The 19,253-nt window shown below is 45.8% G+C and overlaps 1 protein-coding gene across 2 annotated transcripts in view; it reads left to right on the forward strand.

The window, feature by feature from the left end:
• The first annotated feature begins 247 nt into the window (after positions 1-247).
• CACNA2D2 (calcium voltage-gated channel auxiliary subunit alpha2delta 2) overlaps positions 248-19,253 on the forward strand; it is a 212,087-nt gene continuing 193,081 nt past the window's right edge. The window contains exon 1 of one of the 2 annotated variants that reach the window (XM_063164515.1): positions 248-384. In XM_063164515.1, the coding sequence (XP_063020585.1) occupies positions 260-384 (125 nt within the window). In that variant the 5' untranslated portion in view covers positions 248-259. The remainder of the gene's footprint in view (positions 385-19,253) is intronic. The other variant, XM_063164516.1, reaches the window with a different exon arrangement.

A 19,253-nucleotide genomic window follows, 5' to 3' on the forward strand; every position in this document is an offset into this window, starting at 1 on the left:
CCGGAGGGAGGGAGGGAGCGGGCGGGGAGGAGGCTGGGCCGGGCCGGGCCGCCTATTTGAGGGAAAGTAGCGCTCGGCGGGTGCTCAGTGCCGGCCGCCGCGGAGAGGCAGCGGGCGAGCGGCCGCCGGTCGGTGCCCGCAGCCGGCGCGGCGCTGCCCCCCTGCCGAGGACTGCCGCGCTCGTCGCACGAGTGGCGGCGGGGGGAGCCGCCCCGCGGGGCCGCCTCTGCCCCTTCCCCGCCGCGCCGTTAATGGAAACATGGCGATGGCGGCTCCGACCGGCAGCGCGGCGCCCGTCGCCCCGGCCCTCTGCGGCCACCTGGCCCTGCTGCTGCTCCTCGCCGCCCCCGCCGCCCACGGCTACAGCTTCCCCCAGCAGCACACGTAAGTGCCGCCGCCCCGGCCGGTACCCCCGCCCCGCGGCTCGGCCCGGCGCGGTGGCGCATCGCGGGGCCGCCCCGGGGCCTGCGGGGGAGCGGCGGCGGCGGGGCCGCGGCGGGCGCTGCCGGTGCCGCGCTGGATGCGGGCGGGCGCGGGGGTCTCTGCCCGCTCCCCGCCGGAGCGGCGGGTTGAGGAACCGACCCAAAGTTGCTGGAAAGCGCAAACTTCCCCGGCGGGTGCCGGTCCGCAGGGCGGCTGTCGGAGCCTTAATGTGGCGAGAGGGGGGAAAGACCAAAAAGGACTTATTTTCCAACCCCCCCCATCCTCGTTTCAAGCACACAATATGGTACCCACAACCGGCCGTGCACACCGGAGTTTGAGCATAAACTAATAATAGCTGGATAGTTCCACAGGCTATCCGAGCTGGCGGGTCTTCCTCTCCCTCCCTCTGGAGCGACTAAAATTGACTGTAATCTACTGAAAGAGAGTCGGAAAGCAGCTCGTTTGGGTGAGGGGGTGGGGGACTGGAGAGTCGCTGCAGGAAGGATATAAATAGATTTTTTTGAAGAAGAAGAAATTGCTTTAGAAGTTAATGTTTGGGAATATTTTCTAACGGGGATGGCTCTCTTGCCTACCGTGTAACCCTAAACCTGTCCCTCTCCACACATCCTCGGGAAACCTTGCTGAAATGTATTTTAAGAGGCTGTCATCTCCGTTATGAATTGCTGAGGTTTGTTGACACAAAATTGAAAAAAATCCAGACGATTCAAAGTAAAGGTTGACACCGTGTCCTTACAGTCTGCATTTCTGAAGGTGGGGGAAAGATTTCAATGACATAGAGTTAATAATAGCAGTGTTGCCCATAACTTCGTGCTGCCCCAGTGGATGTGCACTGCTTTATGTCACTGTTGTCTTGTCATTAGTGCTTTGCTTAAGAATATAAATACATTTCATATATATATATAGGAAGTAGTTTTGAAAGCCTTTTAGATTAATGTTTTTGATCTCAAAGTACATTTTTGCAAGCATGTAGTCAGCAGGCCTTCTGAAAAGAAGGCTTATCGGCAGAAGAAACAGTGTTGTTTATTTGGGAGAGCTGTAGCTTACTGTGTTAATATCTGCCTTCACCAAAGGCACGGTTGCTTATTCCGAAATCCTTCCCATTCTGACAGATTCCTTCTGGATTCTTTTGGGGCACGTATTCATATTTTTAAATATCTTTGACCTTTGGGAGCTGATGGGCTCCCTTTTCTTGCTGTCACGTAAATAGAGAAATTCTTCAGAATAAGACCCTGAGAAATGTCTACCTACAGGGGGAGGAGAGGAAAGGGAACGTGCCAGTTCTCCTCCAAGTACCACAGCCTTGTGGCCTGATCCAGCCTTGCTCTGCTGTGAACGATCTCTGCTTCCATAAGCAAAGGGGATTCTGTACGTGATGAAGCACAGCTCAAGTTTGTGGGATGTTTTTGATATTTCAGCATCTTTTCATGGATTGCAAGTTGTTGCATTCGCTTATTAAGTTCAGAACACAGTATCAATTTATAGAATAAATTTCTTTTGGGTACCAGTTTGTGAGTCAAAGCTGTGTTTTCTTTCTAGCAGCAGAAAGTTTTATAAGAAGGTTCTTCTACTGAGAGAGACATAAAAAGGCTTATAAGTTGTAAATAATGTGCTTGCATGCCCTCACCCTAAGATCTATGTTATTCTAATAAACCATGCCAGCTTTTTAACCAAAGCAGTTTTATTCTAATTAATTTGGAGGGGTTTGCTAGAATAGATTTTCTTAGCTCTGTGCTCTCTTATCTGAGGTTTTATCAGAGTGGGCCTGATCCTGCACTGAGTGAGGCAAGATAAGCAAAACCTGAAGCTGCTGACAAAGATCCATAATTTCTTACAAATACAGAGGAATGATCCTGAAGAGGCCACTAATTGTGTGTGTTTGTGCGTGCCTCTGGTGGGAATCAATGCTGTCTGGAGAAGAGACACAGAAGGGATGCAAGACCTCAACCTGACCTGATACCTTCCTCCTTGTTTGGTTCCCCTCATGACCTGCTCTGTGAACCCAGAGAAGACAGGAGTGACGAATGGATATTTGATGATGATGCACAATTGCTGGGCAGTAGGTTAATGCTGTAACCTGTGGGCTGAAATGCCTGCTGAGCTCTGCCCTAGGGCTGCTGTGATTATTTGTTTCTTGGGAAGGAAATACTTAATGGGAGTTAAGAGTGCGATGGTAACCGGCACCAAGGCTTGAACAATCCCCTGCAATTGACTCTTCCCCCCGAGTAGTTACCTGTTTGCAACCTTCTTGATTTTAAAGAGGCTGGATCTAACTTAAATTTTTTGGTCAGATTTACCGGGAGTGAGTTGAGCTGATGAGATGTGCTGCTGAATTCTTCCCGTTACCAGCTAATTTTCTCCTACTTTGGACAATGCACCTTTGTGAATGATTCAGAGCATTGATTAGAAACATGTTTGTCTTTAGAGGTTTTCTCTGTAAATCACTGAAGTCATCTTTTACTATAGGACTCTCAAAAATGAGACTGCTTTTTTAAGCAGCCCCAGAACTGTTTCATTCTGGCAAGCAGCAGAGTGAACGATTAGGATATCTTGCCTAAGGGGGGGAAGGAAGAAAATAAAGAACATTTTTGGTTTTGATTTTTGTTTACAATTGTATTAATTATTGTCGGTGTGTTGATTCTTGGTTCTGTCCCTGATAAATCGCTGGTGTTCTACATTATCTCTCTCCTCCCGGGTAGCATGGTTTTAATCATCTTATGCTGAGCTAAGGAAAGCTCGGCTCAGCCAGTTGTCCAAAGGGGAATTTCTCATTGAGATTTAAAAAGCAAAATCCCAGATTGGAACAAACCCATTGGGGTGGGTGCGTTAGGTGATGGCCACTGACTGACAAGGCTCCTTTTAGGAATGGTCACGTACAAGAACGTGCATCTGTGTGGGCAACGGGATTAATGGCTGTGGAAAGGAAGGCTGTTGGTTGCAGTTAATTTTTCTTTTAAATAGTACACAGAGGGATTCCTGTGGCAGCATGGTAACAACCTCTGCTTGAATTTCTGAGCAGTTTGGTATGAGATAATTGAAAGCCTGGTCAGTCAGGGAGGTCCTGTACCTGGATTGCTGTTGTCTCAGGTTAGTGGAGATCATGCACGTGAGTGCTGGGCAATGTGGCTGCCACTGGGGAGCAGAACAAACCCCCTCCTCACTTTCCAGCAAAGCTTTTAGTCACTTGGACTTGAAAGAAAATTGCCATCTGCTAGAGGGTGGAGAGCCATTTGCTTCTTGTGAGGAAGCAGGTGTGTGCAGAATTGCTGCATGTCTGCTTGGCTTCATCACTGCTCTGCAGGGCATCTCTGACCAGGCAGCAGAGCAGAAAGGTATGTCTGCAGGGGAAAGTGCCACTGTGGTGTCCATGGTCCAGTCCTGCTTTTCCAACAGGTTTAGCACTTGTCAGATGTAGACAGTTGTTTTGGGCAGCAAGCTGGAGGTGTTACCCCTGTTCCTGTCAAATAGTGAGCAGTGAAGACTCCTGCTCAGAGAGTAAGGCTTAATATCTTCCCATCATCACTGGAAGGTGGGCCTGAGGCTGCCTCTTCCAAATTAGCCACTTCTTTGTAGCAGATTTTGATTTGTACTTGTCATTTCACCCCAAATTAGGTTAATGATGCTGGTAGTCATAGCACATCTGGGCTAGCAGGGCTTGAAATAAATAACTCTATTAGGACTGGATGCTTTAGGGTTTGCAGAATGCCACGTAGAGGAAGCTCCTTCTCTTGTTCTACTGACCACCTGCTGTGCAGTCAGAAAATCTCTTCCAATTATGGTTTTGATGCTTGGCATTGGAACTTGTCTGGAAAGGAGCTGAGAAGCTGGGAGATGGCCTTGCTTGTCTTCTGCTGTGCTCCACTAAGCAGAGAGACAGCTCCCTGGGAGGGCAATCTACCACCAGGAGTGACTGACAGATCCTGGCCCTCCATCCCTGTGAGAGCTGAGCAGCCTCTGTGACAATTTGTACTCAGTGGAGGCACAAATCCCCAGTGTCCCTGCAACAGCCCTGTGCAGGCTCTGCTTGGTGGCAGAAACCACTTTTGAGGTGTGCAGAGGCACCCTGAGCTTCCCAGAGGTAAAAGAAGAGCCTCACAAAGAGGAGCAAATGTTTTTTAAAAGCCATTTGCAATATTTCTTGCTATTTAAAAACTAATTTCTGAGTGCTTCCTTCTCAGTGCTCACATAGAGAATGAGCAGAGCATTGCTGCTTTCTTGCCTGTGACACCTCAACACCATAATCTGCCTGCACTCATCCCCTTCAAGATTGTGGTTTCAGGAGCTTGAGTTTTTCAACTGCATACATTGAGAAATTGTTAATTGAAATTCTCTTGAGAAAGTGTGTGTGGGTTCCCACTGAAATCAATAAGGCTCCTGCACAAGGACCTGAGAGTAGAAATGGGCTCCTGCTTGGTGTTTGACAGGCAGAGTTCAGCAGCTTTGTTGTAAAGAAGCTTTGTGTGTGTTTGTGTGTGTGTGTGTGTGTGTGTGCAGCAGCCCCTGGAAAGCTGAAGGTGGTTAGGGAGGGTCTGAATGGAAACCTGAGCGTTTATCCCTGAATGAGCTGCCTGGAGTTTGGCTTCAAAAGCCATCAGAACGGCTCTCGAGGGCTGGCATGCTGGGGCATCTGCTCGCTGCAACACGGAACACGTGCACTCCTGTACCAGTCAGACAATGCTTTTTTCACCCAGTGAAATACCCAAGTGAGATGAAATAAAAGCAAAAGTCATTACCAAGCAACATACTTGAGTGAAATATTCAGTAAGAAAGAAGGGGAACTGAATGCTTCAATATTTACTTTTCTAGGAGCCTCTTGAAAGCAAAATGTGTTTTGTTAGCAAAATTATTTTTCCTCTCTGGGGTGTTGGTAGTAGTTTGTTGTTTTAGAGCAGTTCCTGTAATCTAGCCTTCATCCTCGAGTTTATTATTGCTGGGTTGCATGGGGAATGGGGTTGTACAAATTGTTGTTACTGGAAAGTCAGTTTCTGTCAACAAGCTATTGGCCTGGTTTTCTTTAGGCTGAATTATTCGATCTTTTGCAGAACGCATGTAGATTTCCTTCATTATTTTGACAGTTTCCCTACAACCCTTCCCATTCTGTCTCAGCCATTATCTTTTGGTCATAAATACAATGAGAACTAAAAGGTGTTTATGCAGACCAAAGGATTCATTCTTCCTCTGTAAAGCAACTTGTTTCTCGAATTGACTGATGTGTGAGCGATGGGGATATTTAACCAGATGAGCTTGTTACGGGTGAGAGGGCTGCAGGGCGAGAGACACAAGGATCTGAACGCAGTCAGGCCAGACAAAGGGTGCACAGTCTGTGGTTTCTGTATCTATTCATTAACTCATCACAAGGTCGTTATCCTTGCTTGTGATTAGGCTACTGTGCCACCTCCTCGGAAGCTGCTGCTCAGTCTGGTGGCGGACGGTGCAGGAGCTGTTGTGCAGCACAGCTGCTCCCAAGGCTGTGTGAAACTGCCTTTCAGGAGAGCCAGGATCAATTCTCCTCCCGCACGTCCAGTTGGGACTGAGCACTCCGGAGGAGATAATTGCTGACAGCAATCAGATTGGGTGCTAAATGCCATATATAACCATCTAGGTCAATAATGATGGTAAAGCCTTGGGCACAGTTGTCAAAGCAGCAGTTGAGTTTGCCTATCTCTTTGTGCAGCGACACCACTGATTGTGCGTAGAGTTAAACGCAATAAGTACAGGATGCAACATGATTTTTAGCTCTGGTGTATGTCAGAATCCCTGAAGTTCTTCCAGTGAAAAGGAGTTCTATAATAAGAACGTCTCTTGCCTCCCTCGACCTTGTTCCTTCTTTCATTGTCCTTGAAGAGTGGGGATGGAGCTGTGCTTTGCACAGACTAGGCTGGAGCAACGTCTGTACCCCTGGGTTTCTGTTCTGGGTCCCCCGAAGTCCTGGGCAGACTTTGGGTATCCTTGCCTTCTGCTGGTGTGAAAACTGTTCTACCCTTTCCCACAGTGACACTTGGGGAATTCCCGAATCAATATGGGTTGTGCCTACAGTGAGTATCACTGTGATAGAAAACCCGGAGTGATGCAGTACAGAGACACGTTCATTTACCTGACAAAGGTTGTCTATCTTGAATTATTTATGAGGTTTCACAGCACACTAGTAAATTTTGTAAAAGCAATGGAGTCCTGGTAATGTGAGCCTCTTCACTGCAGCTTCCGTAGTGGAGTTGTTCTGAGGAGGTACTGGAGGTGGGGGATGGAGGAGGAGGAGGAGGAAGAAATAGGCAGCAAGTGAAGGGATAGAGAGAGACTGCTGTTTTCATGTGCAAATGATGAGGTGTGCAGAGCAATGAAGTGCGAATTAGTTAGATCATGCTGTGTATTGGAGCAAAAATCCATGTAGTGTTAGAAAGCAGCCTATGCTTCAGGGAAGGGTGGGGGCTGGAAAGGATGGGGAGCACAGGCACAAGGACAGAGCAGGGTGAAAATCTCATTACAAAGTACTGGCTGCTTCCCATCTGTAGAAATGCTGTTTGCAGGGGTAGTTTGGTTAAAGTACATACTCATTTTGGTGAGGTTTTCTTATCCGACTTCCAGTAAAAGAAGACTCAGGCCAGAGCTGGCCAGGCTTTTCTGTGTGGCATTCAGCAGCCGAGAGGCTTGGAAGTGTGCGGGGCACGTGGCTGTTGACCAGAGAGGTTTGCTCAGGATAACCTGGAGCATGTGTGTCCACAGGAGCATTGAGTCAGTGTTGTCTAACACAGAGAGCGAGGGCAGTAACAGTCGGAGTCCTGGCAGCAGTGCGTGGGCTTGCTGCAGTCCCTGCTGCAACACCATTTCAGTGCTAAAAGTTAGTGCTGCAGCACAGGTTCATGGTGTGGCTGCCACTGTGCACCTGATTTGTTGGTACATAGAGCCTGCCCCGTGCCTTTGGGCTTCTGAGCCTCTTGGCTTGGCAAGCACAAAGTCAGCTCTTAAACAGTCGAATTGGGAGAGAATTGGGAAAGTATTGTATCCATCTCCACTGAAGTGAAAAATGAGGATATGATTCTCCTTATAAATACCAATGCCTCTCAACTCATAACAGAGCTGGGTTCTGCAACTTTTGTCACAAGCTGCCAGTTTGCTGTCAGGCTCTGTTTCTTCTCCAGTGGGCATTTAATATTCTGCAGTCCAGAAGAATCCCATATCTAAAGTCTGAGTTCACATTCATTCTCCCAAACAGGAAAGCAAAACAAGGGGCATATATCTAAATAATTTTTAGAGCTAACCTTGTATAAGCTACTTACCCTTCAGAAATATATATAAAGAAATATATAGAGCTCTCTGTAATTTCTGTTGAACCAGAGACATTCTTGTATTTGAATTCCTGCATCTATTAATTTTCATGTAATATCTCTCTATTGTGGCTAATTAACACTTTCTGTACAGTATGAAACAGGGAGGATCATGAATGCAGTGCTTTGTTTGCATTTCTAGTGTATAGTGGGTTTTACAGGCAGATTTTTGGCAGCTGTGACATGAACACCAAAATAGAGACAGACTTAAGCCAAGCAAAGCACCTAATGTTCAACTTTATCAGGTGTTGCAGATTGAGTCAGATTCTGGGCTGTGAGTGGCTGAACGTCTTTTTATTGCTCCATAACAAACTCAGTAGACCCAGAAGGAGCTGAAGTGCCATTTCCTCATGTCTGAGGTAGTCCTGTAAATTAGAGGTCTCTGCTCAGTGTTCACTGTAGTGTCACATTCTTGGGATCAGTGTGTGGGAAGTATTGTGTGGGCTCTTGTGCTTTCAGTACCTCTGCAGGGAGAGGGATGCCCCTTGTCCAGGTGAAAGTTAACTTTCTGCAGCACTGTGTCATGCACACCAGGGGAAGAAAATGGTGGAAGTAAAAGCACTTAATTATTCAAGGCCAGCAAGCTGAAAATGTTTAAGGACAGTGAGCTAGGCATGCGTCAAAGCTTCCTGGGCACTCCTCTGCTTTCCCCTCCTCCCCTGCCTGCTCTGAGAAGGAGGGTAAATTACATGAGTATGAAAAAAAAATCAATATTTTTCTCTTCATGCAATTCTTACTTTTTAATTATTCTGTTTTTGTTGGCTGGAAAGTCTTAATAATTGTTGATCAGTGACCAAACTGATGACATTATTTTGCCTCCTACAGAATAACAGCACTTCAAAGAGCATAGACCAAAAGGGACCTTCTCTGTGCGTAGGGATGCTCTCATGCCCCCCCCTTGTCTGGGTGCTGTGGGATTTCTGATTGAGCCATTCCTGATGTTAGGCTTGTTACAATGCAGAAAAATTGCTGTTGTCAAGTCTTGCATGCTGTACTCCGCTGTGTAGGTTTAAAAGCTGAGAATTGTCAAGAAAATTTTAAAAAATACTGGGACAATTTCATCCCTGATGTAATGATGTTTGTGGGATTATGCCCATTATATCTTTCAGGCCTTTGTCTTTTAACTTTTAAACATGGTGGTGCTTGTTGGTAGTATTTTGATGGTGAGGTGGAGAAAAGAAATGCAGCTAACACATCTACTGTCTGCTGATGCTTTGGTCTCAGCTTCCAAATAACCCCATTTAGCACCTGCCCGCCTGTTTGACCCAGCAGCAAAAATGCTGTGTTGGCATTTGTGACATCAACACCACCTTTTTACCCATCATCTTAAGGCTAAATGGAACCCTTCTGTGTCACTTGCTGCTTGCTATGTTTATTTGTTGTGATCTAGTCTTTACTGTAGAGAAAAATCTAACCAGCTCTGTCTCACCTCAGCTGTCTGCTAGGTGCTTGGGGCTCTTTTTCATGCCAGGTGGCTCCTTCCACAGGTGAATTTACACCCTCACTTTCCCCCTGCTTCCCTGTGCTCCCTGCCCAGACATGAGGACAGAGCAGCTGGGTATGAAAGGGCTCTGACAGCCACATTTTGACATGAGGTCTCACTTTAGCACTGTCACTGCTGAGCTTGCCCTTACCTTTTCCTGTCCTGACCCTTTTCATGCCAGCCTCACTGGGCTGTGTTTCCTGGAGCAGGCAGTGTTACCAAGCCAGAGGTGAGGATGCGTCCCAAGGCTGGTGCTCTGCATGGAGCACTGCCTGTGGCATCACTGCTGTGTGGGAATCTTCTTTTTCTGCCCTTCTCCTCTTGATGCCATTCCAAGTGAATCCTTGTGCTGAAAGCGCTGCTGGTTTGTGCAGTTTATGAATGTGATTATGTGTGCTGAAAGCAGCCTTGCCTTTTTTATTTCATAAGGGCCTCTTAATAAATGTCACTTAGTTGGGGACTCAGGCAGCTGAGTGCATGGCCAGTTACCTTTCCACTGGGGAGTGGCTGCCAGACCCCATCCTGTTCTCTGGAGCCATCACAGCTGGCTGGTGGAAGTGCAGGTTGCCAGGAAAAAAAATACAGTGTTTTTATGGTAGCTGGCATAATAGTTGACTTTCATTATTAATTAAATCTACTTATTTCTGTGTTTGTACCATTCCTGTTGTTCTCAGATCTCACTGGATAACATGAGGGCTCTTGTACATGAAGTTGCTTTCAGAGAAAACCAAACAGCTGCAGAAAGGAAAGGTGTAGTTAATGTACCTGTCCTTCTTATGGAGGAATATCAGGATGATTGCAGTGTGGTGAAATGGGACCTGCCTGGGCTGCAGGTGAGATGCTCCAGCTGCATGACCTGAGGCCTGTCTTGGGGCCACAAGTAATGGTGGACCTGCAGTTTCTCCATGTAACAATCTATGTTAGATGAAGGATTCATGTGCAAGGCCTGGTGATTCAGGGCTGGGTGGAATTGGTGGCCAGAGCCCTGTTTCATCTGCAACTGCCAACCTGCAGTCCTGAATCACAGTTTGTTGAACTGCTCTGAAGTTTGTGATGTTCATTGCACACAAGTCCAGATCCCATGAGCAAAGTGAGGACTATGCCAAGTATATTCTATTTTTTGTGTCTCATTTTCCACATGAAACTAACCTTGCTTCCTCATTTGGCTTGGTTACAGTATTTATTACAATTACATTCCTCCTCATTTTTTTTCTACTGCTATGATATTGAGGTTTAATATTTATCTTCTAATAGTTTCTGAGTAGCAGAGTGCTTGCATTACTGGCAGTGATGTATAGTTAATCCTGAGCACAGATAGCTCTGAGAGGTCCAGACGGACTTCAGCCCTCAGTGGCACGCTTGTGAGTGAGGAAATTAGCTTGGAAATTGCTGTTTGTTAAAATTGCTTCTGTGTTAATCTTGCTGTGATACCACAGCTTCTGGCAGTATGTGGGTTAGCAAGATGGTTGTGGCTGAGAACGAGGGCAGGTTCTCACTTTAAAAGAGTCTCAGCAAAGACCTTGTCTTACACCTTTGCTCTGAGGAGGTATACACTGAGCAATGTGGCCCATTTTTCAATTGCCAGGCCTATCTTCCAGGTGTTTTCTTATCCCCAGTTGACCTTCTGCCCTACTTTCTGTCCACTGTGTGTTAAAAGGTGACCAACCTGTCACTCTTGGCAAGCATCAGGAGCAGAGCATGTGTGCCTCAGGCTTGTTCCCTGGGGAGACAGGTAATTCTTTCATGATGCCCTTGGGGCTGTTCCCCCTGCCACCCCTCCCCATTGCACTGTGAGCATCTTGTCCTGCTCTCCATCTTCCCCTCCTTGCTGTGGTTTTGTACACGTGCTCAGTAACAGCGCTTGCATTTCCCTATTGCTCCTATTGCTGCTGAAACGAAGGCTTCAGACACTCCAGTAAGTCAGTGGTGGAGTAGAAAATGCAACCAGATCACAGAACTCCTCCTCCTGTGTTCCTTTAAATGAATCCATGCTCTTAGTTGTGGGATAAATGTTTGTTCTACTATGTGCTAACAAGATATCAGATTGAGATGCAAGAACAGAAAACAGGGGCAGGAGGATTTGGACTCCAGGGAAAGTGTCTGTCCCTTTCTTTGCTGTTGGGAGGATGGGAACTGTCCTTGTGGATGAAAAGCTTCTCTGAAGGACACTGTTCCCTGGCAAATGCCTGAACATCAAAGCTTGGGCAGTGCTGTTCTCTGTGCAGTCAGAGGGCAAGAGGCTTTGCTGCTGAGTGCTCAGCACTGGACTTCTCCAAATTAAATGGGTGCCTTCTGCTGCATAAGCCCTATGTTGGCTCTTTGTACCATGTAAATTATGGATAGGCACCTTTCCCAAGAAATGCTCTCTTTAAAATTATATTTTTGTGCTGATGAGGCACTCATTTAGAATTGGATCTTATGCTTATTGCCTCCCTGTGGCAAGTGCTCATCAGTGGGAGCAGTTACTGGGCAAGCTGTAGGGCTGTACCTCCTGACCATGTCTTGGACATTTAACCCCTTGGACAGTACCTGAGATACCATCTGAACATTTCCTGCTCTCTCTAGGTGTCTTGGAGAGAAATTCTGGAGGCCATTAAGCTCAGTAATTTACATGCTTCTTGAGCCTGTGCCTAGGGAAATATATTTCACAGGTAATTTCAAATCTCTTGGCGTGTGGAAGAAGTCATTATTGTGAACAGAAAGGGGCTGGTGATGTCACGGGCCCCATTGAGAGGACCACATTAGAGACTGGGATTTTTCCCTCTTACAGGAAAGTGCCCAAGACATTCTGTTCATGGGGTGTTGGGATGTCAGGAGCTTTTGAATCTAATGTTGATGCTCAAGCAAAAAGAGAATTATGGCATAATCCTCAATTCCAGTTACATGTGAGCATATTGTGTGTGAGGGCTGGGAGCAAACCTGCTCTGGGGTACCCATAGGTGTGTGAGTTTTTTGCTTTGGTGCTCCAGTGCTGTCTTCCAAGGGCAGACATCAAAGTTAGCATCAGGAGGTTGAGCTGCAGTTTTGACTCTGCTCCCAAAGTCTGTCTGGGTTTGAAACTACTGCTTCACCTTGGTAGCTCCATTCTCCCCTCCTGAAAAAGATGGAAGATATTATTGTTGGACATATTAGGAGGATTTGACAGTTTACTGTTGATCTTCTTTTTATGGGGTTCTCCAGGACAGGAGGTGAATTATTTTCAGTGTGAAAAGCTGGCTGTGGCTGGAGAGGGGAAACAGCCTGATAGCTCAGCATCCTTTCCATGTACAACAAATGCTGTAGCACCTTCTGAGTATTCCCAGTGCGGTTCAGGCAGCTCCATTTATACAGATTTTATCCTTTCAGAGGAACAGACTTGGATTACTTTTCAGAGCGATATGTAGATGTTTTTTCCCTGTGGAGGGGGCAGTCTTTGTCCCAGCTGGACGGGGAGAAGGAGAGAGGAGCTGACCTGTGAAAGCTGCCAGCTTCATCCCTGTTGCTGTTATGCTCTGGGTGATGCAGCAGTACTGGGACAAAACTGAACTGGGCTTCAGGTTTCCACTCTGTCTGCTTCAGAGCTTGTCTGGATGCCACCTTACAGCAGGAAAGGTCTTACAAACAGCTTTTAGATGTGTATCACAAAGTAGTGAGGTAATGGTATAAAATGCAGTAAACTGCTATTTATTTTTTTTAATGCTCTCCACCCCCACCCCTTTTTTCTTTTATTCCTGAAAGGGACTAATACAATGAAGAGCTTCTGCAAATGAAGGCAACTGCATTTGAAATAACAGGGTTCTGGGTGTTTGGCTGGTAAGAGATGCAATAAACGAGCATCGCTAAGTGCTTTATAATAACAATGATTACAATGCTCTCTTAGGAGCCAGGAACTCTCAGGTAGGGGGATGGTGTGGAGAGGGCTTGTTTAAGGTGGGGGGTTTAACTAGATAGGCATGGAGTGACAGTGATGCCCAGAAACCCCTGCAGAATGTTACATATGGTGCTGTGAGAGGCTACTCCAAAAACCCCAGGAGACCTGGACTGACATGGTTTGAGGCTGAAGCAATGACAATGGATGCTCCTAAATAGCTTCTGGTAGCAGGAGGTCTTTGTGGCAGAGTTTAATGGCATCTCTTCTTGGTAAGCAGGGAAGCTGTTGACACAAATTCAGCAGAGTTCTGACTAGTCAGTAGTCCTCCACCAAACTCCTTGCTTGTCTACAAGTGATCAGATTGATCATTTGTGTCAAGTTTGTTTCGGATCAGCTGAAATCTGCCATGGGCAGGGAGGATGCTGAAAGCAGTCCTCTGGAGTCAAGTGGCTGGTAAGAGTTTACATTGTGCTGTTGGCACTTTGGCCACCTTTGTTTTGCTACAACTCTCCATGAGTTGATTTGACTCTTCCTGGCAGTAGAAACATCTCCAGGTGGAGAGTCTTGAGTGTTGGGAAGCTCTTCCTTGCCAGGGGCTCCAGTCAATCCTTCATCTCCTGTTTTCCTGCTGCAGCATCACATCTCCCTCACCCTTTGAGCAGCATTGAGAAATGACTATAATGTATGTATTCAAAACTCAGTTCCAGCCATCAAGATGTGGCACCTCTTTATCATGCTTTGCCCAATATCTTGACCAGACTCTACAAAAATGACCCAAACAAGGGGAATTGTTTGCTTTGTCCAGTATCACACTATTTGAGTAGCTAGGAGGGGGTGGTTGTGAACTATCCTGAAGTTTTATAAAAGCCTGCATCAGCTTGGATGGTCCTGCTGTTGCTCAGCAGTGATGGAGGAGCACAGGGCAACTCATAGCATGTAATCATAAAGTTGTTTGCATGTGCTTTAGAGGGCAGTGTTCTGATGGCATGATAGAGAAGCACAGCCCAGACTGTCATTTTCCAGCCATCCAGCCTGACATACTCAATGGCAGCTTCACTGTGTCTCCACGCTGAGTAAAAACCTCTCCCATCTCCAGCCCCAGGTACACGTCCTGTAAGTTGTGGCTATTTTGTCTTCAGGGGTGGCTCAGCCTTCCATCTGGTGATGAGGATTTACTGGAATGAACAAGAAGATGCAACAAGCGATCTTACTTCTGTCAAGTTCCCAAGAGAGTCATGAATTATACACAGAATAAACAAATAACCTGATATGTCTGTCATTATATCATAAAGGACTTTAATAATTCATGCAGCTTGCAAAATCCTTACTAAGACCTACCCTCTGTAACCTTATCTTTGCTGTGGGGGATGGGATCTCTTCAGCCTCCACTCAGATTGCATCTGTAAAACAGGAGGCAGAGAGGAGGGAGGTTTTATCATAAAACTTCATCTGTATAATGGGTTGCAAAGTGACGTGCAAGAGTTATCAGCCATTGGGGTCTCAAGGGGTGCTGAAAATGACAAGTGGCTGCATTGGGTGAAATTTATACTGGTAGTGTGCTCCATAAAACTGACACCTATTCACTTATTTATTAATTCATTGTGTTTCAAGTCTAGATTTGTGACAGGCTTTGAGATAAGGAGCCCAGTTCTAATCCTGTGCGACGAGAGTGCGAAGATGGTGCAAAGAAGCCATGGGCTGCTCTTGCTCCTGATGCACATCAGCAAGTGTGCCATGGAAACAGAATTCCCAGATGTAAACTGAGAGCAGAGGTTGCAAAAAAGCAGGGAGGCTAAGGCATTGTGTTAGTTGGGCTCTGAAAAAAACAGTTATTTGTTGTGGGTAGGATACTGCTGGTGTTGCTCCAGTGCTGATAGCCATTGCCTTTGGCTTATTTTGTTTGTTATGGTCCTGGTTGGGTACTGGGTTCAAAGCTGGAAGGGCCTTTTGGCAAAGAGCTATCCTCTGCCCTGTGGTCTGCAAAAAATACCTGCTGTGCTTGCTTTGCCATTTTTACTTTTCGTTGCTGTATCAGTCAGAGGTTGTGCACATGTTTGCTCAGAAGAAATTGGTGCCTGTGTGGGGCCTTTCCCAACAGTGCCAAGCAAATGTACCAGCTCACACATTCAGTGGCTTCTTCTTCCTCTGTCTGTGGGCAAATCATCCACCAACAGACTGAAGTTTTCCTCAAATCTACTCGTAGGCTTTAAATTATTCACTGCATTATCCTTTGGCCTCCAGCTCCTTTGCATATCAAATACTCCAAATCAGCTTTTTGTAAAGTTTGAAATTCAAGATATTTTGATTGGACACGCAGCTCTCAAAGAATAGTTATCATGGCTCTTTGTCATACTGGGAGGGCATTTCAAGTGGGGTCCTTCAGGGATCTGCCCTGGACCTGCTGTTTTTCAATAGTTTCATTAATAACTTAAGCAATGGAATAGGAAATATGCTTATAAAATTTGCAGGCGACACTGAGGTAGGAGGGGTTGGATGTACTTTGAAAGGCATTACCAGAATTCAAAATGATCTAGAAAAATTGAACGGCGAGCTGGATATCAGCAAAATGAAATTCACTGAAAACAAATGCAAAGTACTGCACTTATGAGGGAGAAATGAAATGTACAAATACAGAATAAAGAACACCCGTCTGGGTAGCAGCGTGGCAAAAAAGATCTTGAGAGTTATTGTGGATCACTTTGAGTCAGCCAAGCGCTGTCATAGCAGAAGGGCACATTTATTCTTCAGTGTTCAGTGGGTTCTTGGACAAGACTAGGGAGGTGATGTCTTCTTCCTCATACAGCACTGGGTTTGGCTTCTGTTGGAGTACTTGACCTCACTTTTTGGCATGAGCCTTTGGAGATATAGGCACACTGTAGAGAATCCAGAGAAGGGCAATGAAAAGAATGACTGTTTTAGAAAACAGTGCAAAATAGAGAAAGCTGTGAAAAGCTGTTTCCCTTTCTATTTATTTTACTACTCTAAAGGATGCAACAGAACCATGATCTTCCAGTTCTTAGGAGCTTGTTGTAAGATTTTTTCAGTGTCAGCTGTAGGTGGGATATGTGGAAAGAGGAAATTGAGATTTAGGGTGAATAAAAAGGGAACTTTTTTACCATGTGCTGAAAAATGGAGCTGGGAAGAGGTACTGTGGGGATCTTGGGTTCACCTTCAGCAGACAATTTAAAGAACAGATTAGAGAACACTTCATGCAGAAGGCTCAAGTATTTAGATGTCTTAGTGCAAGAAAGTGGTGGAAGAAGTGTTCCTGAAACCCCTGCCATCCTGCATATCTATGACTGACTGAACAGCTACTGCCTTTTCTGTTCTCAAGTGGAGTTAGACCTTGAATGGGTAATGCTTCTGGTTTTTGACAGAGAAATCATATTTAAAGAACAATTTTCCTATTGTCCTAAATGTCACTGGTGACAAGTTGGTGGTTACTGTTGGTTTTCTCACAGAAACCTACAGAAGTATTTATGCTCAAGAGCTGTTAATGAAACACAATTTTTTGGTGTAATTTTCCCCTCAGACTTATTTCTCCTCACTCAGCTTTATCTATGCTGCAGGTTGAGAAAACTACAGAGTTACCCTTTTTATTATATTTTAATACACAATGGGGTGTCAAACTGGGATCAAGATGGATCTGGTAGGGAGTTTGTCACTTGGGGTTTTCTTTAGGTGCAGTTGTTTGCAAGACATACCCTGCTGCAAAAAATTGAAAAAATAAGCAGAGGATAGGACAGAAACAGACCCAGAAAGTTAGTGTGTGAATTGAGGAGAACAAAATAATGTCATAAAAGAGGTGAGTGTAGACAGACTATCCCTTTCCTGTCTCTTAAAAGATTTTTCTTTAGGATATAGTTCTAGTGTTCATTTGTCCTGTCCTTCCTCCCTATAATAATGTCAAAGATGCTTTCTTATTGCAGAGAAGACCAGATGGTAGAGGTGAATAATGTCTTGATAAATATTAAGAAAAGACTAGTCCAGAAGGCAATTTTTCCCACCCTTCCTTTATATAAACACCTGGGCACATACTTTAAATTAAAACACAGTCATAAAATGACAATGTGGGAGGCTTGATAATGTCTGGAAGCACGGTCAGTAAGTTATTTGGAAGGAAACAGGTGTTCTCTCTAAGTTGTATCTTCAGGGGAAAATAAAAAGGCAACTTGTTTTTCCTTGATGGGTAAATATTTGCTCACGTGGGTTTTTTACAGCCTAGGTATGTAAGAGAGCTCAGAGGGGGCATATCCTGCACACACACACATGCATGTGTGTGCACTGACACAGGCTATTATAGTTAAAGGATTAAGCATCTTGAAGGAATAAGCCAATTATAAGAAGTTCCTGCACAGCAAAAATTAGACAACACAGTAATTAATAACCTTATTAAATAGCAATATTTGGGCACTGAACCAAAGCATATGAATCAGGGTGAAGCATTCTTGGCTGAACACACTGCGTGAAGTGTAGACACTTGTTCAGAACACACTCTGTAGAGCCCAATAAGCTTTGGGGCAGTGGATCCACTTAGCAAGTAGTTTCTTCTCTTGTGCTTTTATGTTTCTGTGACTCTCTCTTATTTTTGGGGCCAGGAAGGCAGCAAAAGAAAAGGACCAATTCTCCTGTTTTATTTTTTTTTTCTAACATCCTCTTCTGTTCACAGACAAACAAGCACTCTCCTAAGGCTTCTTTTAAGGAAAAAATGTCCTCAAGCAGAAAACTAATTTTCTTTCCTCTTGCTACTCTTTTCCCAGTGCTTTTGTGAGAAGTGCCTTGCAATGAGGCTTATACTCGTTAGTGGTTTATGAGACTGCCTTGCCCACCTCTAGGTTAGCCATGAGGAGGTGTCATTGCAGCCCGTGAGGGGTCTGTCCCATATACACAGAGCCACCAAGGGACAGAGTGACCTTGGGCTCAGCTGCTGTGGCACGTCCCTGGTGCTGGCCACAGGCTGGCAGCGCATGGCTTGCACTGGTGGCTTCTCTGTGGGTATCTCCAGTTTGTGTACAGAAGGCCAGGACTCTCAGGCTGCCATCTGATGTGTGCACAAGTGAGGGAGGATGCGGGCCAAGCACAGCCTGTATCCTGCCTTTCCAGACAATTATCATTTTCTTCTGAAGCTACACAGCTGGAGCAGTAGTGCAGCCTCAGATACCAACACGGACATGCATGGAAGTCTCTGCAACTGCTTGGGTGACCTGAAGCATGGAACATGCCCTAATCCTAAAAAAGAGCTGCTGTGACCAGTGGCAAGGCACAGGTGCCCACTGAGCAGGACTGGGACATGTGGGATGCTTTACTTTTTGGCCCCAACTGCAACAGCAGTGATTTGCCTCCTGATGTTCTGCTTGACACAGCAAATAGTTTTGAATATCTGCTTCTTTTTAAAAGCCTATTTTATATCATCTGTAAGAAAAATCAAATATGCAAATTATGTAATCAATTAACATTTTTGTAGTTTTCTTTGGAGTGGCAGTGATAAATGGTGTTGTGTTTTCAAAAATCAGTTACCTCCCTTTCAAATGTTTCACTTGAGGCTGTAATATATACAGGTGAAGGGAACAACCATTTTTTCAATACTAAAGATTTTTTATGGATATTCTGAATGTGTATGTGACAATTGTTGGGTTGGGAGAGTCCTATGGAGACTCCTCAGCAATGGGAGAGCCAGCTGAGACAACAGGGATGAGTGAGATGTGCTGGGCATGTCACTGCCAGAGAGAGGCCAGGGCATGTGCCAGGCTCCTTCCATGCAGTTCCTGCAGGCACAGAGCTATTAAGTGTCATCACAAATTCTTGAGCTCCAAGGTTCTCTGCTGGCCCGTGTTTCCTCACTACAGTGGACCCCAAAGTGGTGCTTGGTTTTAGGAGGTTTGTGCACATGGCTCGTAAAGGAGCCTGGTGCCTTTCCGTGAGCACCTCCACAGCCGTGCCAGGGCCTTCCCAGCCAGTGCATCAGCTGTGTTCTTTATGCTTTACTTGTAAATGCCATTTCACAGGAGCAGCAGGGCACTCCTGGCAGCGTGTCTGAAGGAGTTATCGCTCCTCAAGCCCTGTACCGCACCTGAGGCGTGCAGTGATGGCCCAGGAACGCAGCGACTGCCGTGTCCTATTGCTTACAGCTTCCACAGGGGATGCTGCACACAGCAAT

This window comes from Melospiza melodia, chromosome 10, assembly GCF_035770615.1.
Source record: "Melospiza melodia melodia isolate bMelMel2 chromosome 10, bMelMel2.pri, whole genome shotgun sequence".
NCBI lineage: Eukaryota > Metazoa > Chordata > Aves > Passeriformes > Passerellidae > Melospiza > Melospiza melodia.